The sequence below is a fragment of the Thalia democratica genome, chromosome 3 (genome assembly GCF_965202585.1).
Source record: "Thalia democratica chromosome 3, ktThaDemo2.hap1.1, whole genome shotgun sequence".
NCBI classification, from domain to species: Eukaryota; Metazoa; Chordata; class Thaliacea; order Salpida; family Salpidae; genus Thalia; species Thalia democratica.
This window is the reverse complement of record NC_139167.1, coordinates 43355090-43381554: the sequence shown is the minus strand read 5'-3', so window position 1 is coordinate 43381554 and position 26465 is coordinate 43355090. Positions and strand designations below refer to the sequence as shown.

The 26465-nt window shown below is 25.7% G+C and overlaps 3 protein-coding genes across 6 annotated transcripts in view; 1 reads left to right on the top strand and 2 right to left on the bottom strand.

Annotated features, from left to right (window-relative positions):
• The window catches only part of LOC145831771 (zinc finger MYND domain-containing protein 10-like), a 55371-nt gene extending 51584 nt beyond the window's left edge, over positions 1–3787 (top strand). The window contains exon 11 of the mRNA XM_082939100.1: positions 3620–3787. Coding sequence (XP_082795226.1) covers positions 3620–3695 — 76 coding nt within the window. The 3' untranslated portion in view covers positions 3696–3787. The remainder of the gene's footprint in view (positions 1–3619) is intronic.
• LOC145831772 (UDP-galactose translocator-like) lies at positions 3551–21264 on the bottom strand. Of its 4 annotated transcripts, none has more exons than XM_082939105.1 (6): positions 21238–21264; positions 19132–19234; positions 12957–13133; positions 10776–10927; positions 6838–6960; positions 3551–4495 (listed from the first exon to the last, which is right to left on the bottom strand). In XM_082939105.1, the coding sequence occupies exons 2-6, from the start codon at positions 19226–19228 to the stop codon at positions 3992–3994; spliced, it is 1053 nt and encodes a 350-aa protein (XP_082795231.1). In that variant the 5' UTR covers positions 19229–19234; positions 21238–21264; the 3' UTR covers positions 3551–3991. The 4 variants fall into 4 exon arrangements, with proteins under 4 accessions (XP_082795231.1, XP_082795228.1, XP_082795229.1 ...); XM_082939102.1 differs by lacking the exon at positions 21238–21264 and adding an exon at positions 20651–20796; XM_082939103.1 differs by lacking the exon at positions 21238–21264 and adding an exon at positions 20102–20187.
• Positions 21025–25432, bottom strand: LOC145832312 (translation initiation factor eIF2B subunit alpha-like). The gene is made up of 5 exons (XM_082939630.1): positions 25385–25432; positions 25146–25237; positions 24960–25074; positions 24754–24877; positions 21025–21449 (listed from the first exon to the last, which is right to left on the bottom strand). Exons 1-5 carry the CDS (start codon positions 25430–25432, stop codon positions 21025–21027), a joined length of 804 nt encoding a protein of 267 aa, XP_082795756.1.
• Positions 25433–26465: the final 1033 nt, after the last annotated feature.

Below are 26465 nucleotides of genomic sequence, written 5' to 3'. Positions count from 1 at the left end.
TACAGTGAAAGTGTTTGGCCATTGTTCCTTTTAGTTTTGAGTAAATACCATTTTTATGTTTTATTCCGATTGTATGTTTTAAAATTTTATCATCTATGCAATTTAGTTTATGTAAATTTATAATCGAGTCATTAAATTTTTCACGTATGTTTTCAAAATGCTTTTTAATATTATTTTATTTAGTGTGTCTAACTTTTTAAACATTTCAAGCTCTCGACCCATTATTTTTTTGTAGTCATTAAAGTTCAGAACTACTAATTTACCATCTTTATCTGATCTACATATTACTATATTTCTGTTACTTACTTGTTCATTTAATTCAGTTAGTGCTATTTTGAGTTTAATATTTAAATTGTTTCTTTTAATGTATTGTTCTTTAACTTGTACTTCTAAGTTTCTTATTTTATTTGTAGTTATACTGCAATAAGTTTTAATTTTTTCATCAACTAGAGCATTTATGGGTCGATTAAATTTTTCCATTTAAACTTAAAGTTAGGGCAGGTGGAATTACAAATGATGAATTTTACTTGCTTAACCCATAAAAAATGTACATAGTTGCAGAGGGTCAGCAAGTCTGATGTTTTTCTACCATAAAAAAAAATTATTTAACTTTAAGTTTAGCTTTTATTTTTTATCATTTTATTATATATTACTTACAATTACTATGTATTTGTTTTTACCATAACACTTTTATTATGCATTGCATTATATGCAGCAGTTATATTAATATATGAAAAAAAATATTTTTTGTAGTTATCCGGATTTTTAGTTATCCGGACATGTTTACAGAAAATCTTGCCCAACGTGTCCGAATAAGTGAATAAGCACTGTACTTAGTTTAGCCTTAGTGATCTTCATGAATAACTTACTATATAATCTTAATAAAGAATAGATAACGATATACTAGTACTAATGATGTAATATATACTTATCTACGTTACATCGATAATAATATATAAATATTCAGCACTCAAACTTTATTTTACAATTAACAATAAGGCGATATAAATGAACACTCAAACACGTGCAAGTCAGAGCTCCACGGCACTTTTCACTAGATGTATTAACGTTTGTTTTCAGTTCTCAGTGATTCTTACTGTAGTCAGAGCAAAGCTACAACCTGAAGCGTATAAAAAATCTTAAGTCCGCTTTGTTTGAGCTACAACAGAAAGTTTTACTTGAAAAACATTTGTCAACATAACAACGAAAGATAGAAAACAGGTAGTAATCGATATACACGGTTATTACAGAAGTCAACTGACCCACAGTAGAAGTGTGAGGCTCGAAAAAAAACGGTTGTAAGCGACCAACGAAAGCCGAAAAGTGCATTGAGATACACTTGCATCGTTTCTCAGCGGTTTTTACTGAAGTCAGTTGACTACAATATAAGTGCATTGCTTTTAGAAACAGTCGCAACAACGAAAGCTGAAAGCGTATAAAAGCTAAAATACAATCTAGGTGACGTTCACAACTAGGCCGAAACACGTTTTGGTAAACGTTTTTCTATGTCGCGTTTGTAACTAAGTCAAAAAATACACGATTCTAAAAAATGTGAAATTTTGTTTACAAAGAATCAAAGGGTTGCTAAAACAAAAGAGCGTTTGCTTTAATTGTAACTGTTCTCGTCAACAATAACAGTCAGCCGGAACGAAAATTGAATTAACTTGCAAAGCGCATTCGATTTAAGCGAAATGCTGCGACGGTTTTAACAATCTACTGAGGAATATTCAAAAGCTGCCACTTTTAAGCAGCGATTGGCTTTATATAGTGTTATGCTACAAACGTTAAGGGTAAACTCTCTAATTTTTTTTAAGTCTTTTGGAGAACAAGCAGATAATGCTTACATGTATTATTACACTAAATAACATATACTATTTATCAAAATTGCTTGTATTTACATTAAAGTTGTAATGTCTAACTAGACCCAACATAGTTACAATAATTGTGGGCAAACAGTATTGAGCAAACTTGTCTGCTTCATATTCGTGAAATTATTTATTGATACACTTGAGGGTAAGGGCTTAATAAGATATACAATAACTTCAATTAAACAAAAATTAATAAACAAATACTAAAAGTTTGTCTAATAATTTCAAGCCACCTATAATTTGAGTTTCTGTGAATCTAGTGGTTGTAGATCTTTGTAGTTTTTAAACTTAGATCGTTAAGCGTATAGTCATGAACCATTCAATTCAAAAAGTAGAACTTATAAATCAGTTAGATTTACTAAAACTTCGTTTGTGACGGCTCTTCTCTGAAAAATATTCCAAAAAAAAGATTCAACACCGAACTAATTTATTTATTTTGGCAAGTATGGTCCATAAGTGTTCCACATAAACATCTATTAATTAGAGAGCACAAACTAAGGCTTCAGTGCGAAAATACTTTTAAAAAGTTTGACTGAAACAACGATTCATCGTTACTATGTCTGACATAATGAGGACGTAATCAGGTAGAAGAATGTCACATGGATTGTGGTTTATAGTCATGCGTCCAGAAAAGTGCGATATATAACAAACAAATTATATAAGCAAAAAGAGTATTAAACTTGAAAATTAACGTTATTTAGACAACTTAAGAATTACACATACAATTAAACTAAAGCAACTTTAAACAGTAAAAACAATCTATTTGAAAGAGTGGAGGTTAATTGTTGCATACAAATTACAGTTCAGATATTTTTATTGAGACTTGTAAATAAATTTGTTACTAGCAAAATAAATAAAAATGTCGTGTATCGCATGTCATCTTTGTAATAAGCTTACAAACATTTCTGTTATATTTCAAAATAATAAAAACTTAATAAACTGAAACTTTTTTAAATAAAGTATTTAAATGCATTAAAAGCGATTTAGTTTATATAATACACCTGGGTGACTGTTTATATTATTCTCTTAAAGTATGTTCTCATCGTGCGCATAACAGTTTTTTGGAAGTTTTCTTATTGTTATAATGATGATCAAAAATTTTATCAGAGTGCAAAATATATTTTTTTAAACTACACTTTCTTCAGTCTTAATACCACGTATAATAAGAACTAGAAATAGTTTTACACGATAATCTGGTTCTAACTATAATAAGATTTGATCAAAAATTTTGGATCTACTGTCATTATCGAAAAATAATTCTACTTAAAAAAATAGACTGGTAAATTTTTCGAGAGAATTTGTGGCTTATGCTAATTATGTTGTTATGCATATAAAAATAAAGTTCAAGTTCTATTTAGTCGAGTTTCATAAGATAATGTTAAACCTGAACACAATTTATTATAGTTATTCAACACAAGGCAAAAACACGTTTGTCATTGAACTAACACTAAATTTTAAGAACATTTTTATTACGAAACAAATATCCAGACAGACAGAAAAAGCAAACTTCAATCGTTTACTAGTATTATTTGTAATCTTAAAATTGTTCAACTTTTGTATCTAACCTTAATAATTACTAGTATCAAAACTGCTCAACAAGTTCAATAGAACAAATATATTGAGATAAATAAAAAAGCTTTTAAAAAGTAGTTTATGTAAATTAATCAACATGATAATTGTTAAAGTTTTATTTTGCACTGTACTATAACTTTCAAAGTAAAAGTATTTAAAACTATTTAAATTAATAACAGAGATTGTCAAGTTGGTCATTGGAAGAAACACAAGTCAATATGTGATGTATTTTGTTTGAAATTCAAAGAAAAATAAATTTTGTTCGTTTAAAATTCTGTGCACTGTATGATTTTTTATCTATTTAAGATGTTTTAATATTTCGAAATTTACACAATACAAATAAAGATTATTAAAAAAAATATGTGCAAAGTATTTGTTATGTGATGGAAGCGTATAAAATAGCTAAATGAATAGCTAAAAAACTAATAATAAGTTTATTGTAACATGAATTAAAATTCTAAGATTATAATATTAACTGCACTAAATTATGAGGCATAAGTGGCTACTACTGATAAAACTATATAGATATTGTATTGAAATTATTTTTATAACTATTTCGGTAATTGTTTTGGTTGTACCTGATATTTGCTGTAGACATATACAGCAAGAATAACAAGCGTTGCACCTAATGTGAAAGCAAATGTAACCTGAAATTCAAATATAAATATAGAAATAACTGTACTGACTATAATAGATATTGATGTAGCAAATCCTTTCATTATGTTATCAGCATATTTAACTACAACAGCAACTAAAAGGCCTCCAAATCCACTTAAAAATACGCAAAACCATACAAGCGAATTAAAACCAAAAAAGAAACCGTTTTCAACAACATTTTTTCCATCTTTCATGTATACCGCCATAACTCCTGTAATGGATCCGAAAATTCCAAGTTGAATGTTCCGTAACCATATTGACCCTTTGCTACCTTTAAGTATTTTTTCAAAATAAACACCAGCGAATCCACTTGATATGCATGAAATAACTACCGCTAAGAGCCCTAACAGTTGATTTTGCTCTACTGACTCACTAGTTTTTTCTGATGAATTCTGAACCTGTAATTTATTCAATAGTTTATCTCCATAAGTTCTGTATAATGTACAGTATATTTTTTATTTCAAGTTAACAAATATATAAGTTCTGTATAATGTACACTAATTTTTTTATTTTAAGTTAATAAATATATAAATTTTTACTACTATAGGAATGTTTTTAAACGTATTTATGTAAAATTTGTAAATGGTACACAAATATAAAATTTACAATTTAATTAATTTATATTTTAAATAAAACACCCCTTTCTTAAAAATCATAATTTTTTTGAATAACCGAAAAAATTATTTTTCAAATGATTACAAAAAAAATCACAATCGGTAAAATTCAGTTACAACTGGAATTAATATTAATGAAGTTGTTTTACCTGGTGAGACGTTAAGAAAATTTATTTACAAATTATTTATTTATTTACAAATTTTTAAGGTTGCAAAAATTCAAAAACAAGTAAGGTGGAAGCAGGATTAACGTTGAATTAGAGCGGAAACTTTAAAAGTTTTGCTGGTGTGGGTGTAGGATTTTTTTTATTTAATTCGAACCATAAAAGTTAAACTGATATTTAAAAGTTTTATTATTCGTAGACCACTTGAACATTAATGTACGTAGAAAAGTTTTCATTTATATATATTAAATAGAATAACATAAAACAAAACTCCAAATTTTTTTTCTAACTTTTGCTAGTATTCTACTATTACTCTTACCCCTACTTTATTTGTTTCTTTCAGCTATCACTGTTACCCCTAATCTGTACCCTTGGTCGGTATTTTTTTTACCATTTGCAACTTAGTTGTTTTGTTATTTGTTTTTAAACTTAGTAATAGAGATTATTCATTTTATTTCACAAAGCTTTTCAAAACTATACGAGTTTCATTGTCAAGTGGTAAATGTTAAATGAATTTGAAAAAAATTTGGTTAGTAAAACAGTTAAAAAAATAATTTTAAATTATGACGTATGAATAATTCAAATTAAGAGTTTAGCAGGTAAAACTAAAGTAAAGATATGCTAATTAATAAACTGGTAATAATTTTGCTTATCCATTTAATGCTATTTGCGTATTCAACTTAGGTCGTTTTTCCTCAATTAATATTGATTCAAGGCTGTATAGTTTGCTTTGTTTACATCGTTTCGAAACTTTTTTTTGTTTTGAACTATGTCAGAGTTTAACATTGTGTGCAATTAAAAAGATGGTCAAACATTGCGCCGTAATAGTTGTTCAACTTATTTTATTAACAGTTTATAAAAGTTGTTAATTAAAAAAACTTTTTATTAACTTTAAACCCTTTATTAAAAATCGTACAAATACACAATAATTACAAAAGTAGAGCATCATTAATAAAACTACCTATACGTTTGTAATTGACAAGGTTCGTAAGCAAAATTTTACTATTTTTAGACTAGAACTTTCCTAGCTCTTGTTGGTCGGCGCTCTTTAGAGCTTATAAATCAGACGATCTAGTTAGCCTTTTAGTTTGTGTGTAATAACTAATCTATTGATAATAAGACTGTTAAGTTTTGATTTTTCAATATAATGTATTAGATATGGCCCCTTGGAGAATATCATAAGAGTTGGAGTTGTCTGAAGATGAATTGTCATGTAACAGCTGTCGACATAATTAATATTCTCTTTTAGAGTGCAAGCTCACATAGTGCTGGGCTACAAACACCAAATGCTTATTTAGAAAGAAATTCAAAATTTAATAATCTGTTAGAATGAAACAAGCTGAATTTTAAATTTCAAAAAAATTCTAGCATTTGTACTGAAAAATCCTGAAAATTTGCTAGTAATGCCTGAGTTTTAGAAAAAATAATGCAAGAAAATTAAACTTTTATAAAGAAATAAATTTACTTTTTGTAATCAACTCAAAAAAACTAATGTTAAACATTATTCTAATAAATCACTAATGTTTAAACATTTCAACTAAAATTTTGTCAATATTGCCAAAAAAACTGATTTAGCTTGACGCGTATGAACCTCGAATTAATCTAATTAAAATTCTCATTAAAATCAATGCTTAGTAGAAGAACGTATTTTGCAATTTAAATGCTAGTTAAAAGAAATGAAAGTTATTACTTTTTCAACCATAAAATCAAAGAAAGAAGAATCAATTAAAGTCTATTGTGCGTTATTTCATGTGTGCGAGAAGCGACACATTATTTAATGTTTTAAAAAGTACGTTTTTAGTAGTCTTATCTACTTCGATAATAAAAACATACAAGAATAAAGCAATATTTGCAGTAAAAGCTTGTAGTCATGCAGGGACATACTTGTATTATTTAATTATTGATAACATTCAAGTAATACTAATGTTATAGTAGTATTTATCAAAAATATCATTAAATAACCTGTACAATAGCAACTCCAGAAAATAGCAAAATCATAGACAACCATTGAAATTTTGACAATTGCTTTCCTAACATTGTTACTGAAAATATAGCAGTAGTTAGAATCTTCAATTGGTAAGTGACCTGCAGCAATTTTATTTCTAATAGTTGCATTTTGTTTTTCATTTCAATAAACTAAACAAAAACTTAACGATATTAAGAATAAATTTAGTTTATTAGTTTTAGAAAATAGATGGTTGTTAAGCGGAATTGGTCAAATATTTTACCACACAAACAAGAATAACTTTTCAGCTAGTAGTTACTTTCACTATACAAGTTTATAATTAATTTAAAATAATTTACATTTATATAATAAATACTAGGTATTTTATACCCTTTCTATCACATCGTGGTATCATCTTTCAAAAGTAGTTCAAAGCTTGTATTCAAAAAACTTATAATTTTAACCATGTATGAATAATATTACCAAATCTCTGTTATTTAGTTTTATTTTATAGCTTTTGATAATTATAACAAACTAGACTTTATTTTTCACCTTGCTTTTATTTCTTGTCCAGTAGTTTTTCGTTAAAAGTTTTTTAGTTGAAGAAATTAAAGAGGTTTTTAGTTTGTAAAATACTATAAGTTAACATTAAGGTTTGATCATATCACTTTGATTATCACACATACTAAGTACAAGAAGTAGTATTATCAAACCTTTATGTAAACTTTAGCTTATCTCATGGCACACGTAAGTCCAGGCTTTGGCTCTGATAAACTTTCGCCGATTTTTTCTTTGAACTACTTATGAAAAATAAACCAATAAGATTATATAAAAGATACTCACTTGGTATTGTGATGTAATTATTATTTTAAAACTTTATGGTTTAAATTCGCGTACTTTGAAAATTATATAGTTGGTTAATTTTTATATCTTATTTTAGTATTATTTTTATAAATTAGTTCCATTTTTTAACATAATATTTAAAACTATAAAAGCTTATACCTAAATAAATTTACATTATAAAATTTTATTGTTTGACAAAAATTAACATTAACTCTTATATGAAAGATTTAAGTATGAACTAAAGCCAGTTTTTATAAAATTTAACTTTTGATATATTGTAACTTCTATAAAAAGTTTTTGATACAAACGTGTTGACCGCAAACTTTTCATTGTCAACTTTCTGGAAAATTTAAAAACTCACTAAAAATCTATCTTCTCCTTCATTTTTCAAGACCTTAAACTTTCATAATACATTCTTTATTTAGTTTAAAGACTTTGAATGTTGGGTTTATTAAAAATTTTATTTTAGATAGAAAAACCAAAAAAAAAAAAGATTTTTTATTTAAAAATTTCTTCTTTAAATATGGACTTATTGTGAAATTTTGAAGAAGATAGGTTAAAAAATGAAAAAGATATATTTTTAGTGAAATGGCCTTTTTTGTTTGCGCCTTCTATAAGTAACCTATTGAGGTCACTGACATTGATCGCTTATATCTCAAAAGTTACTATGAACTTTATTAAGCGGTTTGAAATTCCTGATAGTTCAGATTAAACTCTCTCTAGAAAATATGATCAACTAGTACCCCCCCATGGCCTTAAATGCTTTCACAAAAGATGTTAAAAACATAAGTTTAATGTTATTTTAAGTTAAAGATATAGTTACAACTGTTATCTTAATTTAGTGTTATTGAACTAAGCACTGTAATGTGCAAAAACTTATTTGTATAAAAATAATCAACTAAAAATAAAAAAATACTCTATTTTCATATTTATTTTGATAGTACGAAATAAAAATTAGAATCTGTACAGTGTACATAGGGTGCATCTCTTGCCCCTGAAAATGAAAATTTTAGAATTTGGCAAAGTTAATTTTTTTTGTAGGTGGTAAATCACATAAATAGACAGAACAAAAAAATAGCTTCCTAGCTATAAGCCTATTAGAGCTAAACACTTTTGAAAGTTTTGCTTTATATTTGTATGTTGAAAAAGGCAAAAAAATACGATTTCACTAAAAATATAACTTCTTTTATGTTTTTTGAGATAATTCCTTAATTAATTAATTTAAGGAATTGTTCCTTGCCATATTAAGAAAATTCTGTAGTAACAAAATTAAAAAAAAATTAAAATTTTAAGGAAAAAAATGAAAAAAAAAAGTTTTACTTTTTTAATAATTTCTTTTTTAGAATTTGTTGCTACAGAATTTTCTTAATATGACAAGATTAAGTAATTATCTCAAAAAACTTAGAAGAACACAGATTTTTAGTAAAATAGTCTTTTATTTAGCCTTTTTAAATAAAGCAAAATTTTCAAAAGTGTTTAGCTCTAACAGGCTTATAGCTAGGAAGCTAATTTTTTAGTGCTGTCTATTTTCCCACCTACAAAAAAAAATAACTTTGTGAATTCCAAGGTCGGGACAACAGATGCACCCTACTGTACAACTGTTATCAATAAAATTCAAAAAATTCTTAAAATGGATGGATGAATTCCTATTAAAGATTATACGTTATTTACTAATAACACACAGAGTCTTAAAGAGTAAAAGGTAGTTTTTTTTACAACTATGTATAAATTAGCAGCTTTACAAACCTTTTTTAAAGATATAAGGAATTTTATTCTAAATTAGAGATTCAAACTGCGGCCCCCGATGTACTTTTCAGTTAATAATAGACTTTTTTGAAACAATAAAATAAAAGTATGTGTGGTAAATCTTAACAGTTAGGCTCTTATTTTTTTAGATTGTGCTTTACTACTTTACTACTACTTACTAGTACTTTATTACTACATTTTATCTATTTTTTTAATAGTATTTTTAAATTGTGTACTTTTTACAAAGAGATCACAATAAAAGTTCTCGACTTAATAATAAGTAGAATAACCAACTTCAATTTTTTAATTTTGTTATCAAAACAATGTTTCACTCGTTTGAATTAGTTCAAAGGAGACCCTCAAACTGGTAACTACACTATTAGATTTTTAAGCAAAAATTTTGATTACATCACGATATGATAGTTAAATTTTCAAAGAGGTAAAGCATTTATTACAGAGTTTATTCTAATGTGATAATTATAAGAGTTTTGTCTGTTTACAAATTTTTCAACTTTACTAAATTTAAGTATGTTGATTCGTTTTAAATTTACAATATTATTAAGTAACTGATATTTTTTTTAAGTTTAAGATGAATTCACCTGTTAATATTATGATTTTGTTGAATTGATAGTTTTTAATTAAAAGTTTTGTTTTATTTGTCTTTTTACACATAAATGCCAGTTTTATTTCAAGTTTAGCCTAATGCCTTCCTGCCCGTTTATATAAAAAATAATTTACAGATTTTATTACTCAACTGAGAATCTAGTTTAAACATGAAACATTGTTTTACCAATAAAATTTAAAAATTAAAGCGTATTTTTTTATTGATAACTATAATTTTTATACCAACTACAACCCGCGGAATACTTTTTGTTATACAGTGCGGCCCGCGAGTAGCTTTTTCTATTAAAATTGGCCCATTACTTATAAAAGGCTGCTGACCCCTTCTCTAAATCAACAGCATAAAAATTTACTAATAAAAATTTACTAATAAAAACTAAGCATTTTTAAATTTTCCTGACGAAGTGACAACCTTGATTGTTTAATACAGTATGTGTTTTTTTTTTTTTTGCTGACAACTTATTTTTTTTAATTTTACCTATAGAAGAGCCAAAACTCAGTGTAATATAATTATTGATTGTTAAAATTAGAACTTAGAACACTTACAAACTGCAAAGTTGTTATAAGGATAAAGTTGTGAATAAAACCAACGTTTGTGAATCACAGGTACAATTAAAATATTTTTTGATAGAAGTAGTTTAAACTTTAAACTAGAAAAATTTAAGTTCGTTTTTCAAAATTAACTCCAATTAAAACTCTATACCATTGAATGAAACTTATTAAAGATATATACTACCTAACATACTTGATAAGTTGCAGCAGGCAGATTTGACACAGCAACATATAGAAGATTGTTTTGTATCATATATATAAGCGAAGGTACTGATAACTTCAGAGTGTCCATAGGGTCATCAACTACTTTTTCTTTTAAGAATCCACAAAGTTTAGGGAAGCTTCCTTTTTAAATTTATTACAGAGTTTACAATATTCAGCTAGTTACAGGGTTGCCATCAGCTTTTTTGAAATTTTGTATATGAGTAATTTTTTGTATCTAATCTTTTTATAAACTTAACATGTAAATTTTATAATATTGTAACATGTTTTAAGTTAAACAATTTAAAGTTTTCGACTCAAATGTCTTTAAGGAGATTTTTATCCAATATTTATTTTAACAGTTTATTACTAACAAAACAATGTTTCACTCCTATACTTGCATATAGGTGATCCTCAGTTGTAGTAAAAAGATCTGAATTTTTTTTTGAACAAAATAAATGGAAGTAAAATAATAACAAAAACTAATGGTTTAACAACAAAAAACATACTAAACTTGAGTAAAAATTTTTATTGTGATATTGTAATATTTATTATGTCATAAATCTAAGTTAGAAATTTTGATCTTTAAGTTTCAACAGTGTGTTTATAACATTACCAATTGCAAATGTTGTGTTTAGTATTCTATTTCTGTTTTTTTTTTGGCAACTAACTTCAATGTGAGTCATGTTTTACTACTTTAACGTATATAACATTTTTTTTTTTTTCAGTCTATCTTACCAACAAAATTCTTAAAAGCGTAACATAAGCATTAAAAAAATTTTTACTCAAGTTTAGTATATTTAAGATTTATTTTTGTTGTTAAACCATTAATTTTTATTTTTTTTCTACTTCCAGTTATTTTTTCAAAAAAAAATTTTTTTCAGACCTATTTACTACAACTGAGGATCTCCTATATGCAAGTATAGGAGTGAAACATTGTTTTGTTAGTAATAAACTGTTAAAATAAATATTGGATGTAAATCTTATTTAAAATTCTAGGTTTTCCCAGGAAAGTTTTTAGTGAAGTTTGTTAAAAATTTCTGAAATGCCAGGTTTTTCTTGTTTTATTTTTGCCTAAATTGTCAAACTCCAGGATTTCTAGGTTTTTTGGCAATCCTGTTTACAAGATAAATGATTTATGAGACATTCAAAATTAAATTATTTTTATTTAGCTTTATTTAAACAACGAAATAAAATCATTCAGTAAACTTTGTACTTTTTAATTTTTTAAATATAGGTATTTATTCTTTAGAATATTTAAATAGTTAATTTCCTACTTAAAATCTATTATTAACAATTCAATTTAAAAAATGTCAGATTTATAAGAAAAATTAAATTAAAATTTTCAGGACTTATAATATCTTTTTAACAAAAAATTTATTTAATTAAAATTTGTAAGTAGTTTTTCCTTTTTTTTTTTTTTGATTAAAATTCAAAATTTTTTGCTTAGTTTTTTTTTCGTAATCAAAGTTGTTTCTAATTTTTCAAGATTAAGTGGCCTCCATGTGAAATAGAAATAATGTTAATCAATACTTCGAGTCACAATATATATATATTACTACAATTCAGGGAAGTAGATTGAATGACCCTTACCATTGCAATGTTCTAAAACAAAACTTTTTGTTTGAATTTTTGATAATAGTTTAAGCTACCAAAGCAACATGTAAACAACAGTGATTATTTAAATTAATTTTACAAAGAAACTTTTAGCATTTCAGAATCAACAAAGCTACAATCTAGCTATAATGGTAGAACAGGAAGTTAATAAAAAACAGTTTTCTGTAAATTTTTATCCTAGCAATGGTTACAAAAATCAAATAATCTTAAAGTACTATATTTTTTTATCATATAAGATACCTGTCTATCATACCAATGCTAATTACTTTTTGTGGTCATTCAAAATAAATTATTATTAAAGTCTTAAGAAATGAAGAAATTGATTTCAACCACTTCAGCCATTTACTTAAAAAGCTTACTGTATCTTATAAAAAACGAAACCATATAAATTAAATCTATATAGAACATATTTTTGTACACATGACATGTGAATCATTGAAAAGCTCTTACTTACCAGGTAAAAAATACTACAGAAAACGTATTATAATATCAAAAGAAATTTTAAAGAATTAGTAATAAATGATTTGAAAAAAAATAAATAAACACTAGAATTCACCTTCAAATTCATACAGTATAACACATAGGCAGGTGATAAGTTTGAAAATTTCTGCCATCACCACAGCAACTGTAGAGTAAAAATGCTCCCCTTCGACTGTACGAGCCTTCCTCATTGACAAAATAAGAGTTGCATTTTGAATAACAAGTAATATTAGTGCTACGTACTTCATGTTTACTGTTTATAAATATTTTTAAGAGAAATACAATTAGCATAATACTTACTGGTTTAGTAAGATTTTAAAATTTTTATGTAGTACATGAAAAGATAACTTGTGTGTATTTGTGAGTAAACATGCTTAAAATGTGTCACTCAAACAGCCTTTGTAGTTAGTTTATCTCAAATATATTTTTAAAGTTAATGTAAATTTTTCACTATCTTAACCACAGGAAACTTACTTCATATGCTTAAATAATGTAACATACTTTTAGAGTATAAGAATATAGTTTTTAAAATTTTTATCCAATAACATTTATTTCATATAAAAAACATTTTTAATAAAACTATACTTATCTTCGCAACTTTTGTTGAAATTGCAAATTTTTAATAATAAAAAAACATTACTAAAGGCCATAGGTTGACTAAAATTGTAGAATTTATATTATAGTAAATTTCATAATCTTTCAGATGATTCTTTTAGATTTTAAAATATTAAGTAACTCTTTTAATGAGCGGTTATATATAAGTATGTCAGAAACATCTTTTTGGAATCAACCAAGGGCGTCCCGTAGTCTTTTTGTTAGGGGGTGCTGCAGATTGACATTGTCAAGTTTAAAAAGTCCACTAGTTTGAAACTTTAGATAAAAATCATAAAAGTGATATGAATAGATAGGCTAATTTAAAAATAAAACTTTAATAAATTTGTTTAAATAAATCTTAAATAAAAAAATAACAAAATGTAAATAAAATAAAAAATGTTAGACTCTCCTGTGCCCTGAACAACCTTTCTATATACTTCATTTTAAATAAATTTTAAATTCAAAATAATGCATGAAACTTGTGAGTTTAAGTACAGGTTATATAAGTTTTAGTATAAGAATTATCTTTTATATATTCTATTTTGTTGTGTAAGTAATTTTATCTGAAAACTTGAATGTATTTGCCTAAAAAATAAAATTAGAGAAAAAATAAAATGTTTTTTGTTAAGTCATTTTGTACTTCCCTCACATAATAAAATGTTTGGGATATCCACTTTTAGTTAACGACATGTCAAAATTCAACTCAAATTAAAAACAACTTATCAACCATAAGTCTCCAAAGTAAGATCAAGCTGTAAAAACTTATTTTATAAATGCTTTAACATCAAATTAAATTTCAAGTCAACCCATACAGTAAAAATGAAGTAGTATCAAAGTTCTTTAAAAATATTTTTTTATGTTATTTTTATCAGAATAAAATAGTTACTTGAAATAATACCAAGACAACAACAGGTTCTTTAAGTAAGGTTTTTTACAGCAAAAAAAAGACTATTTCAGTATATCTTACCTTTTCCTTCTTTTTTAGCAATTGTTAACAAAGTTTTTTGGCAAAATATCTTAGACTTTTAAAGTTTTCTAGGAACTGATTTTTTAATTTTTGAGTATTTTTTTAGTCTAAAAAAAGTTTTTTTATAACTTTTGTCATAATCTTTGTTCTTAATATTTTCACATTAGGTCAAGAAAACCTGTTTTAAATCAAGCTAGGAACGCTTTCTGAATTTTTAGGTTGCTATCTTAAATAATAAAATAAAATATGGATTTTATATTTTTTTAATTTATTATTCTGTTTCTCCCTCCAATGAGAGGCTCTTACTTTGACTGGCCTTATCTAAATGGTTAATTTAAATTTTATAAATCAGTAAATTGAATTTGTAGACTAGCTAATGATTTTTAAAATAACTTCAAGAAAAAGTTTTCACAACCCCACATTATTGATAAAAAGTTGTGGATATCAACTTAGACTTTATTTTTACAGAAAGTTTATAATACTAAGTGAATGCCAAATTTATTTATAATGTTTATTTTACATTTTTGAAATGTTGTTTTTACAAAAATTTTATTTTCAATATAGGACAAATACATTTGAAATTTGCATATAACTTGTTAGCTACATGCTGCTTATTTCAATTATAAAAATTATCAAAAAACAAAGTTAATTATATTTAAAAGAAATACAAGTTTTATACGTAAATAAGATAGGTAGCCTTTATTTTCTTTTACTTTAGTAAACAATGAACTTTACCGCAAGATCAACAACAGCAGTATCCGAGACAATCTTACGACCAGTTCCGTCCTTATTAGGACTCATCAGACAGGAATAGTCGCAAGAAACCGCTATTGTGATCTTAAACAAGCGGGCTTAAGTACAAAGTACTGAAGCGACCGTTTGTGGGTAAAGTTGAAAAATGACACAGCTAATTCATTCACAGCTTTGTTTAAAGTTTGAAGTGTCTAGCTCAAAAAATGAAGAAGATAGATTTTTAATATTTTTTATAATTTCCAAGAAAATTGATGCAAAAAAAAATTGCAGTCCACACGTCTGTATCGGAAACTGTTTACAAAAATTACAATATCTCAAAAGTTAAATAACATTTTTTTGTTCTATGAAAACTAGCTTGTAGTTTGTACTTCAGGCTTTTATATAAAACTCTATGTTATTTTTAGTAAAAAGTAAAGAATTTTTTTAACGTTAAAACCAACTTGAAGTTTAGTAAAAACTCTATAAAATAAGATCAATTGTAAAAAATATGGCTCACCCCTCTATGGCCTTGATATATTCAAGAATAGATACGCCAGCAATAACAACATATTTAACCGTATTGGCTAAACAATGATATTTAATTGTTTATAAAATAAAACATAACAATGTAGTGGGTGTCAAGTTTACAAAATATGTAACATGAAAAGCATAAATTGCAGCATAATTATAGAAATACTTAAAAACTAACTAAGACGTATAAAACAAGATACATATTAAATTTTCCAATGAAAAATATTTCCTGAAAATTTGAGGTCTTTTGCATAATAAGCAAAGAAGATATATTTTTAACACTGTCAAATTCTGTGAAAATTGGCAAGAAAAACTTTTTTCAACATGTTTGTGTAGAATAATTTATAAAACTGACTACATATCTAATGATAATTTTAACTTTTGTATACCTTAAAAACTATCTTATGGTTTATACTTTAACAATGAAAATGGAGTAATTATCAATTTTGTTTAAAAAATTTGTAATTCCTATGGCTTCAAGCTAGTTTCAAACAATAAAAAAAAATATCGATGTCATTTTTGATAAAACTTATTTAAAAAAGATTTTTTAACATAGGTTAAAAACAATATACCTTAATTACTAACATTTTACAAGTACCATGCTTTAATATTAATATTAGAAGTAAACCTAGACCAGGAGCCGGTGAATTACTACCTTAAAGCAGAAATTTTAAGCATTTGACTTAAAACTTAGTTAACAACTTAAGTTTTATACAAAAATTTGAGACAACAATTCATTTTGCAGTTTATTTTATTTTTTGTGAACTAAAAATTTTTCAATCTACCCTTTTCAATAGTTCTGGTAGATAACTAAATAGATTTTTGTAAAATAGTAAACTTAATAAAGTTGTAAGATTATGCGTCATAATAGTCTGAATTGTTGTCTCAAATACCAAAAAGAAGTTATTTAGTAAACTTAAGTTTTATTACAACTTTGCCAAATACTTACTCAAAAACACTAAGCTAATGGAACCATTATCAACATTAACTATTATCTTCTCTGTTATTCAGAAGCATATAAATCCTTAAACAACTGAATTTTTAATACAAACTAACAACATAAAATAGCACAATATATTTATTATATCATAGTTTGCTTAAAGTTGTTTAATTTATGAGTCACATCCTTTTAGTTCACAACACTTTAAATTGTTAAATTTATGAGTAACATCCTTTTAGATACTTATTTTTTGTTTTTTTTTGGATTTGTTAATTAAGTTATCCAGTTTTTAATAATAATTTAATACTAACTTAATACTAAATGTTTTGTCATTGCCACACATTTGGGCCAAATCAGCTAGCTTAAAGAATAAGTTAGATTATACAAAACTTTGATTAAAAACTCTAGCTAGTTTTTGGTTGAGGACATAGGGAGGTTAAAGGGTTAAAAGTCTTTTTTGTGTTTTTTTTTTATAGCTAGGCTACCAGTTGCATTTTTCCATTTTTACAAATATTAAGTAACTTTTGACATATAATAAATAAATTTTTAAGTTACCTTATAAAAGGTACAAACTAAAAAAGCTGATAAAAGACATTTTCTAGTAAATTTGTCTTCTAGTCTTAAAACTCTACCAGGGTTCGTGCGCGAATTTTTTTTCATTTAGCCTGACTGAGACCAATTTAGCCTGACATTTTTTTAAAGTAAGGAAAATCCCCTTTAAAAGTCATTTTAGGTATTGAGGGGTCTTTATTAGTACGATTGTAGTCTTCGTTTTCAACCAGCTTTATCTCAAAAATATTTTAAGCTTTAAAATTTGCAAAAAGCAACTCAATAAAATAAGACTAAATTGTGAAAAAGATGATTTACCTCCCTATGCCCTTAATATAACAAATTCAGTGATAAGTTATAAAAGAAATGTTATATATAATCTTTACTAATGTGAAAATTTACTATATATTACTAAACACAATTGTTCAATTTTATTAAGCATTAAATTAAAACATAATAACCAGAATATTTATAATAAAACGATGTGCATTGTCGTGTTTTATTAAAATCTAAAATGAAACGCTTTCATGAGTATATTAGAATAAGTAAATAATGTTTATTATAGTATTTTGACTAATACTTAAAATTGATACATAATTTTAATTCCTAAACACTAAATAAATACAGTTATTGTTGATGTCATATCAGATTTAAAAAGCTTACACTTAAATTAAAAAAACCTTTAATTTTTGTTCTTGTAAAGAAAAATGAATTGCACCTAAAATTTGTACTCCCATAAAACTTAGTACTTATATCTTAAAGCTAAGTTTTAGTGTTGTGAACATCTCTAAAACTATAAACAAACAGTAAAGTATATGAATAAACTGCTAAGAATTTTAATCTAAAAAGTATTTGGTATAAAGCCTTTAAATTAGAAATTAAAACAGTTCAACCAACTAAGCTCTGAAAAACATAGGTGATGTAAACAAATTCAAACAAACAGCTTAGTTGTTGAACTAATTTGTAATGTTTGAAGTGTTTTTTTTTATGAATTTTCATAATTATGACGTATATAATCTACTCAAAACAAAATAATAAAGATTCTTAATTTTTTTAGAGATTCAACAAAAGGTTTTAAGCATTTATTTTTACAAATACTGACTGATTTAGTCTTTAACATTTATATCTTTATTTAGAAATAAATTCACATCTCAAATTGATCTTGAAAAGATTTCTTAATTTTCTTAATCAAAAGTTTTGAAGCATTTGAACTGAGAAAAACTTAGATTTTCAAATTTTTAAATAAAAAAACTGATTTAGCCTGACGTTTTTCAACTTTTTTCAAAAAAACTGATTTAGCCTGATTTAGACTGACTTAGCCTGACGCGCACGAACCCTGCTCTACCAACACCAGCTTTTGACTTTAAACTAAAAATAAATTAATTACAAATAATGACAAACCTGACAACAAAAGCACAATTTAGAAACCTTAATAACAGCTTTAAACTGCAACCCATTTTTTGCAAAATACTTTTACATGCTTAAATTTGTAAACTTCAAAATTTAAGACAATAATTTTTATTAAAACTGTATTTTTACTCATAAGTTTAATATATAATTAGTTTTTCTAATTTTTATTAGGAAACTAAATTTTTCTTATCTTCACTTCTTTTAGATAATGGCAACTAATATAAAAAAAATTCTATATTGTCTTTTTTTGACTCTAACAAACAATATAAAACTATTGTTTTCAATTTAAACTATTTTAATTGTTAATTTTTATATTTAGAACTTTAGGAAAATCAAAAGTCTGTAAATGTATACATAAAATTTGTAAACTTCATGTCTTTACTTACACAAAAGCTACTATAATTAGAAACAAAACTCAAAAAATGTTAATCTATAAGAAAAAACTATAAATATAATATAAATCTTGTTTTACATACTAAGTTATTATAATAATATTATACTTCTAATTTAAATACAAAAAACTTTTACCAGCCATGCTTGTTTTATTTTGTGCTACTTCTTGGCTTGAGTTTAAAAACTTATTTTCTTCTTTACTAATGAGCTCAACTTTTTCTTCTGGATTCATTAATTTCTGTTATAAACAAACATTTAAAAGCACTAAAAAACTTTTATTTGACAAATCATTACATAAGATAAATAGTACAAAGTTTTTCTATGCTACTAGATCAAATAAATTAAGGACATAGAGGGGTCCGACATTTTTTTTTACTAAAAATAACATTGGATCTTATATTAAAGCTTGAAGTACGTACAAACTACAAGCTAGTTTTTATGGAATTAAAAAATCTTATTTAACTTTTGAGATATTGTAATTTTTATAAAAAGTTTCCGATACAAACATATTGACCTCAAGTTTTTTGGGTCAATTTTCTAGGAAGTTTAAAAAATCACTAAAAATATATCTTCTCCTTCATTTTTTAAGCTAAGGGACTCAAAATTTTAGGAAACGTTCCTTTTATAATTTTAGACTTTGAATGTTGGAATTTTAAAAATATTTAAAAATAAAAACTTTAAATTAAAAAAACAAAAAAAATAAGTGTTTTTTTTTTTTTAAATTTTATTTTTCAAAATTAAAAAAACTCCTGCATTTAATCTTTTTAAAATTTAATAATACACTTTCTGTGAAAATTTGAAGAAGATTGCTTAAAAAATGAAGGAGGAGATAGGTTTTTAGTGAAATGGTCTGTTTTTTGCGTTTTTGGTTTGAGCCTTCCATTAGGAACCTATTGAGGTCACTAACTTTGATTGCTCATATCTCAAAAACTATTTTGAATTTTTTCAAGCGGTTTAAAATGTCTGATAGCTCAGATAATACTCTACAAAATAAGATCAACTTGTAAAAAATAAGGTGGCCCTCCTATGCCTTTAAGTCTTAACTTTTAACATCTACAAAAAAACTCTAATAACAAATAAATACTAAAATATAAAACATAATAACCTACTAAAAGAATACTTGATAGAAAACTTTAAATCTTGTAATGGAAAATAAAATCTCTGTAAATTAAGTAACAAATTCTGAAAATCAAAATTTTAATATAAAATTAATTTTATTTAACTTGTTTTCAATATATTCTATGAAAGTATTAATCACTATGCAGACCACATTAGTATATTTGAAAACATAGCACTTTATTTTATTATTTAAGATTTAAGCTGTTAGCTGCTAGTAAGTTAAAACATAATTCAATTATTTGAAAAGTATTGTAAATTTTTAATTGTATTGTACTAAACCCAATTCAGTGTAGTTAGTTTTGACAACACAACTTTTAGTAAATTATTTCTAAACATACATTCAACATTAGGAAACTCATTTAAAAGATTAGAATTTTTTTGTTAACTAGAATTAGATTTTATCCATATTTTGACTGAAATATTTATCTGTATGCTATTTTTAGTTTTTAGTATAATATTCTCATAGAACAAATAGAAATTAAAATACAAGCAGCTATATTTTTACACTTAAGAATAGTTTTTGAAGATACAGCACCCTTTTGTATATCATAGGACCTTCATCTTGGTACATTCTTGAAATAAATAAATAATGCTAACCTGTACATTTTAGTTCAAGTAACATTAGAAAATTTAAGAACAATTTTATTCAAATGGCATCAACTATATAAAATAACTTTTAACTTGAGTTGACATTGAATACCTCAATTAACCTAGGACAATACATGACAGAAAAATTATTAGTTTATACTTATTGGAAACATAGATTTGTTTAAACACATAAAACTAAAATTTAATCTTTAGTTGTAAAATAAATTTTATTCAAATCTTTTATCAACATAATTCATAAACCATAAACTAAATTTGTCTACCGCTACTAATTTGATTTTGAATTTAAAAAACATTCATGGTCTACAAATACAAATTCATCAGTTCCTCAGTAACTGTGGATGGAGTTAAAACACCTAAGTCAGTTATAAGAACATCAATTAAATCAGGAGGAGTGTAATCAACACAAGGATGCTCAGATAAAGTGTCTTCAAGTGAAAGTTTGTACCTAAATACTTTAGGTATATCATCTTGCTTTAAAGGGAAAACTTTACTAAATTTAATACTTTCACTGACTATGTAAACAGGTTTTTTCAAAAATTTTGCTGCCATACATATTTGATAGCAGCCTATTTTGTTGATTATTCCACCATTAGCAGTTATGCCCTCTGCTCCTAAAAGTACAATATCAACTTGCTCCATTACATAAGCTACAGCAGAATCTAAAATCATAGTTGCAGAGATACTCTTTGGCTTCAGTTTTTCCATCATTTTACCACCACTTTTGTCTGGCATTGATTGAGTTATAAAAACTTAAAGGTTTTGCTCAAACTTTTAGCATAATTTAAAACTTGTTCAACATTTGTGGAGGATGAGTTTGTCAAAATAGTTACACCTTCATTAATAAATGGAGAGCTATAAAGCAATATTTCTTTTTCTGGAAGCTAAAACATTTTCAAGAAACTTTTCTCCTTTTGCAACTAAAACACATGTACATTTTCAAAGTTTGATACCTCTAAAACTTTCAAGAGTAATGTGTCTTTGAAATAATTCACTGCTTGATGAAATACATGTAGTTGCTAGTACATCATTATATTGTAAAATAAACCTGCTAGTTTTTTTTTTCAACTTTGACTTAACTCAGCCATTGTACTTGCTTTGTATGTTTTAAGTTGGTTAAGCAAAGTACATATGGTTGCTAAACCAGGGCTCATATCATGTTTAATTAGATAGTCTTTGAAAACTGTAGCTATCTAGTTCTCAGACATTATCAGTTTAATAAATGTTCTGTGAATTAAATTTATTATATTTTCTCTACTAAAATTTGTTCAATTTAAAACGAGGCTGAAGTTTGATAGACATTTAAATATAAGATTTTTAACACATTCAAATTTTTTACTTACAGTCATTACCGCACTTTAATACCGCTCGTACTTACATTAGAACAATGAAACTACTCTAGAACCTTGTTCCATGTGCGTAGAACTACATCATCAACTAAGTAAAATAACTTTTTACTAATAAAAATAAAATATTTATGGTACGCTGAAAAATATCGAATTTATTATTAAAAAAATAGAAGAAGCTTAGTAAACATCGTTTAAAACCGCTCATACTTACATTAGAACAATGAAACTCTAGAACCTTGTTCCATGTGCGTAGAACTACGTCATCAAAAAAAAAATTAACTTTCTACTATAAAAAATAAAATAGTTATGGTACGCAGAAATATGTCGAATCTATTATTAAAAAAATAGAAGAAGCTTAGTAAACTATCTTTAAAACCCCTCGTACTTACATTAGAACAATGAAACTCTAGAACCTTGTTCCATGTGCGTAGAACTACGTCATCAAAAAAAAATTAAGTTTCTAATATAAAAAATAAAATAGTTATGTTACGCTGAAAAATATCGAATTTATTATTACAAAATAGAAGAAGCTTAGTAAACATCGTTTAAAACCGCTCATACTTACATTAGAACAATGAAACTCTAGAACCTTGTTTCATGTGCGTAGAACTACGTCATCAAAAAAAAATTAAGTTTCTTCTATAAAAAATAAAATAGTTATTGTACGCCGAAAAGTATCGAATTTATTATAAAAAAAATAGACGAAGCTTAGTAAACTATCTTAAAAATCGCTCATACTAACATTAGAACAATGAAACTCTAGAACTTAGTTCCATGTGCGTAGAACTACATCATCAATTAAGTAAAATAACTTTTTACTAATAAAAAATGGTACGCCGAAAAATATCGAATTTATTATTGAAATAATAGACGAAGCTTAGTAAACTATCTTTAAAACCCCTCGTACTTACATTAGAACAATGAAACTCTAGAACCTTGTTCCATGTGCGTAGAACTACGTCATCAAAAAAAAATTAACTTTCTAATATAAAAAATAAAATAGTTATGGTACGCCGAAAAATATCGAATTTATTATTAAAAAAATAGAAGAAGCTTAGTAAACATTGTTTAAAACCGCTCATACTTACATTAGAACAATGAAACTCTAGAACCTTGTTCCATGTGCGTAGAACTACGTCATCAAAAAAAATTAATTTTTTACTATAAAAAATAAAATAGTTACGGTACCTTCAAAAGCACTTAAATATTCGAATTAAAGTCACAATCTATTTATTTTAATACACATACAACAAAGTAAATAAATATTATTTTATTAATGTACACGAATAAAGAACTGTATGATTACGCTAAAGAAGCATTGGTACAAAAACAAATTTGAAGATTTGGTCAATAACGTTTTTAACAACTTTTAGTTTTAATTTAACTTTGGAAAAAAAATAACATATATATATGCGATAAATATTAACGCATAATGAACTTAAAAATCACTAATATTAATGCACACGAACAAAGAACTGTATGATTACGCTGAAGCAGCATTAGTACAAAGTTATATATTTGTATATTTTGCATCAAGTTGTTTAACAACATCTCTTTAAAATTAACTTTGAAAAAAAGTAAGAAGATGTATATATTTATGAAATAAATATTAACGCATAATGAACTTAAAAAATACTAAAATTAATGCACACGAACAAAGAACTGTATGTTTACGCTGAAGCAGCATTAGTACAAAAGTATATGTTTGAAGATTTTTTTAATAAGTTTTTTAACAACTTTTAGTATCAAATTAACTTTGAAAAAAAGTTAGAACATATATGTATGCAATAAATATTAAAGCATAATGAACTTAAAAACACTAAAATTAATGCACACGACCAAAGAACTGTATGATTACGCTGAAGAAGCATTAGTACAAAATCATATATTTGAATATTTTGCATCAAGTTGTTTAACAACATCTCTTTAAAATTAACTTTGAAAAAAAGTAAGAAGATGTATATATGTATGCAACAAATATTAAGGCATAATGAACTTAAAAAATACTAAAATTAATGCACACGAACAAAGAACTGTATGATTACGCTGAAGAAGCATTAGTATAAAAATATATGTTTTAAATAATGTTTTTAACAACTTTCTGTATAAAATTAACTTTAAAATGAAATAAGAAAATATATATTTGCATTATGTTTTAATGCAAAATAAACCAAAACAAAAACAATAGGTTTTGCAACAAGATTTGAAATAACCATGTGCAACGGTGCATAAAATTAAACTTGTAAAAAAAACAATTAATCTATCTGTTAACAACATGAAGAATCGTCATGAAGACTTTGAACTTATTCGCACAAATCGCAGTAGTCGGTTTTATTCTTTAAAATATCAAATTCTGCTATTGTTTTTAGTAGGCAACATTCATGAAACCAAATGCTGCAAATGTCACATCGAATCTTTAAAAAATAAATATTATAAGTACAAGTGTTGTCACTGAGATTGATATAGAAGTATAAATTCAGTTTATTTCTTTTAAAAAAAATGTTATCTTTTCTTACCCATCGCACTGGACCAGGATAACCAATTAATTGTCTTGAACTCACATAATGGCGAAAGCAAACGTTACAAAAATTGACATCAACAACTGAAATAATATTTATTATTATTTAGAAAACAAACTTTATACAAATACAATATTGTCTGTTAAGTCATTTTTTTAACTTACATCCTTCATGGAGAAGTCGCACACCTATTTCTGTTCGCTTTTGTACTATATTTTTCTTAATTTTAGTTGTTAGAGTAATCGTATCTGGTAAATTTGGGTAATGCTGTATGATTTGTTCTCCAGCCTACATGTTTAAACTCTTACTTATTTTTTGGGTATAACTTAAACTAAGCGAATTTAATAAAAATAAAACAGTTTATTTATACCTCAATGACATGTACCCCACAGTTTACACCATCAATTTGTGGATTATGCCTAATGCTTACAACCTTAAAATTCATAACATTTTTGGTTGACATGTTTAATCTAGCTCTCTCTTGTCTGAAAAAATAAAATAAAATTAATCTTTATAAGTCCAAAATAAAAATTAATTGTCACGATGAAATACTTACATAATGTGTTCTTTAAATGTTTCTCCATCAAGCATCTCTCCAGCTTCGTCTTTCTGAGGGTCGAACACATATATGTTTCGTTGTATTATAAACTGTTAACATAAACACTAAATTTATTATGTTATAATCAAAAAATATCTTTTGTACTTTTTTTCATAACGTAAATCCTATAATGTAATTAAATTATTCATGTTTTGTTTTCAATATCGTTCATCCGTGCATCTTTCATTATACATAACTTCGTACAGTTGTGTGAACTCTATACCGAATGGTGATCGTTTAGCCATAGTGTTACAGACATTTTTATCTTTATCTCCTAATATTAATGAAAAACTACTGTCGTCTTCACCATCCAAATATTTTTCATTCGTGATTTTACTATTTAGTAAATGATAAGCCTCCTTAAAAAAAATAAAGGATGAAATTGATAATAACAGAATGAACTAAAAAAAAAATATAACGTTTAATACCAAGTTTATGAAGTAAATAAAAACTTACTTCTTCTTCTATTCCAAAACATGGCGATAAAGTTAACTTGCACAATAATTTGAAAAGTTCCGTTAACTCCTTTAATGTTTCAGAATTGATCATTCGGGCAAAAACGAACGCGTAAAAATTCTTAATTTTTTTCTCGGTGGTTAAAGTCCCTAGTTTAGTTGTAATAGTTTTAATTAAATGGGAAGCACATATATGAATTAGGACTTTGTCCTTCGGTTGATTTTCTTTCCCCTTTGCGATTCTATAGCACCTGAAATATTGATATCCAAAATAAAGTATTCAAACGATAAACCTGATTGAATAACGTTACTTTTACAAACCTATCTAGATAGTCGTGAATTGTTTCAACGTTTGTTGATTTGTCGGCGTACCATAACTATTTTATTTTTTATAGTAGAAAGTTAATTTTTTTTGATGACGTAGTTCTACGCACATGGAACAAGGTTCTAGAGTTTCATTGTTCTATTGTAAGTATGAGCGATTTTTAAGATAGTTTACTAAGCTTCGTCTATTTTTTCAATAATAAATTCGTTATTTTTCGGCGTACCATAACTATTTTATTTTTTATAGTAGAAACTTAATTTTTTTTTGATGACGTAGTTCTACGCACATGAAACAATGTTCTAGAGTTTCATTGTTCTAATGTAAGTATGAGCGGTTTTAAACGATGTTTACTAAGCTTCATCTATTTTTTTAATAATAAATTCGATATTTTTCCGCGTACCATAACTATTTTATTTTTTATATTAGAAAGTTAATTTTTTTTTGATGAGGTAGTTCTACGCACATGGAACAAGGTTCTAGAGTTTCATTGTTCTAATG

Bases quoted from the DNA above. Each gene is read 5' to 3' on its own strand.
- LOC145831772 (XM_082939102.1), bottom strand. From the start codon at position 20,686: ATGTACCAAGATGAAGGTCCTATGATATACAAAAGG. The intron at 19,235-20,650 runs GTGCTGTATCTT...TGTTTATAACAG, and splicing joins GTCCTATGATATACAAAAGG to AAATTAATGAATCCAGAAGA. The intron at 4,496-6,837 runs GTTATTTAATGA...AATAAATTACAG, and splicing joins CTGGAGTTGCTATTGTACAG to GTTCAGAATTCATCAGAAAA.
- LOC145832312 (XM_082939630.1), bottom strand. From the start codon at position 25,432: ATGGCTAAACGATCACCATTCGGTATAGAGTTCACACAACTGTACGAA. The intron at 25,238-25,384 runs GTTATGTATAAT...TTATGTTAACAG, and splicing joins AGTTCACACAACTGTACGAA to TTTATAATACAACGAAACAT. The intron at 25,075-25,145 runs GTAAGTATTTCA...TTATTTTTTCAG, and splicing joins ACATTTAAAGAACACATTAT to ACAAGAGAGAGCTAGATTAA.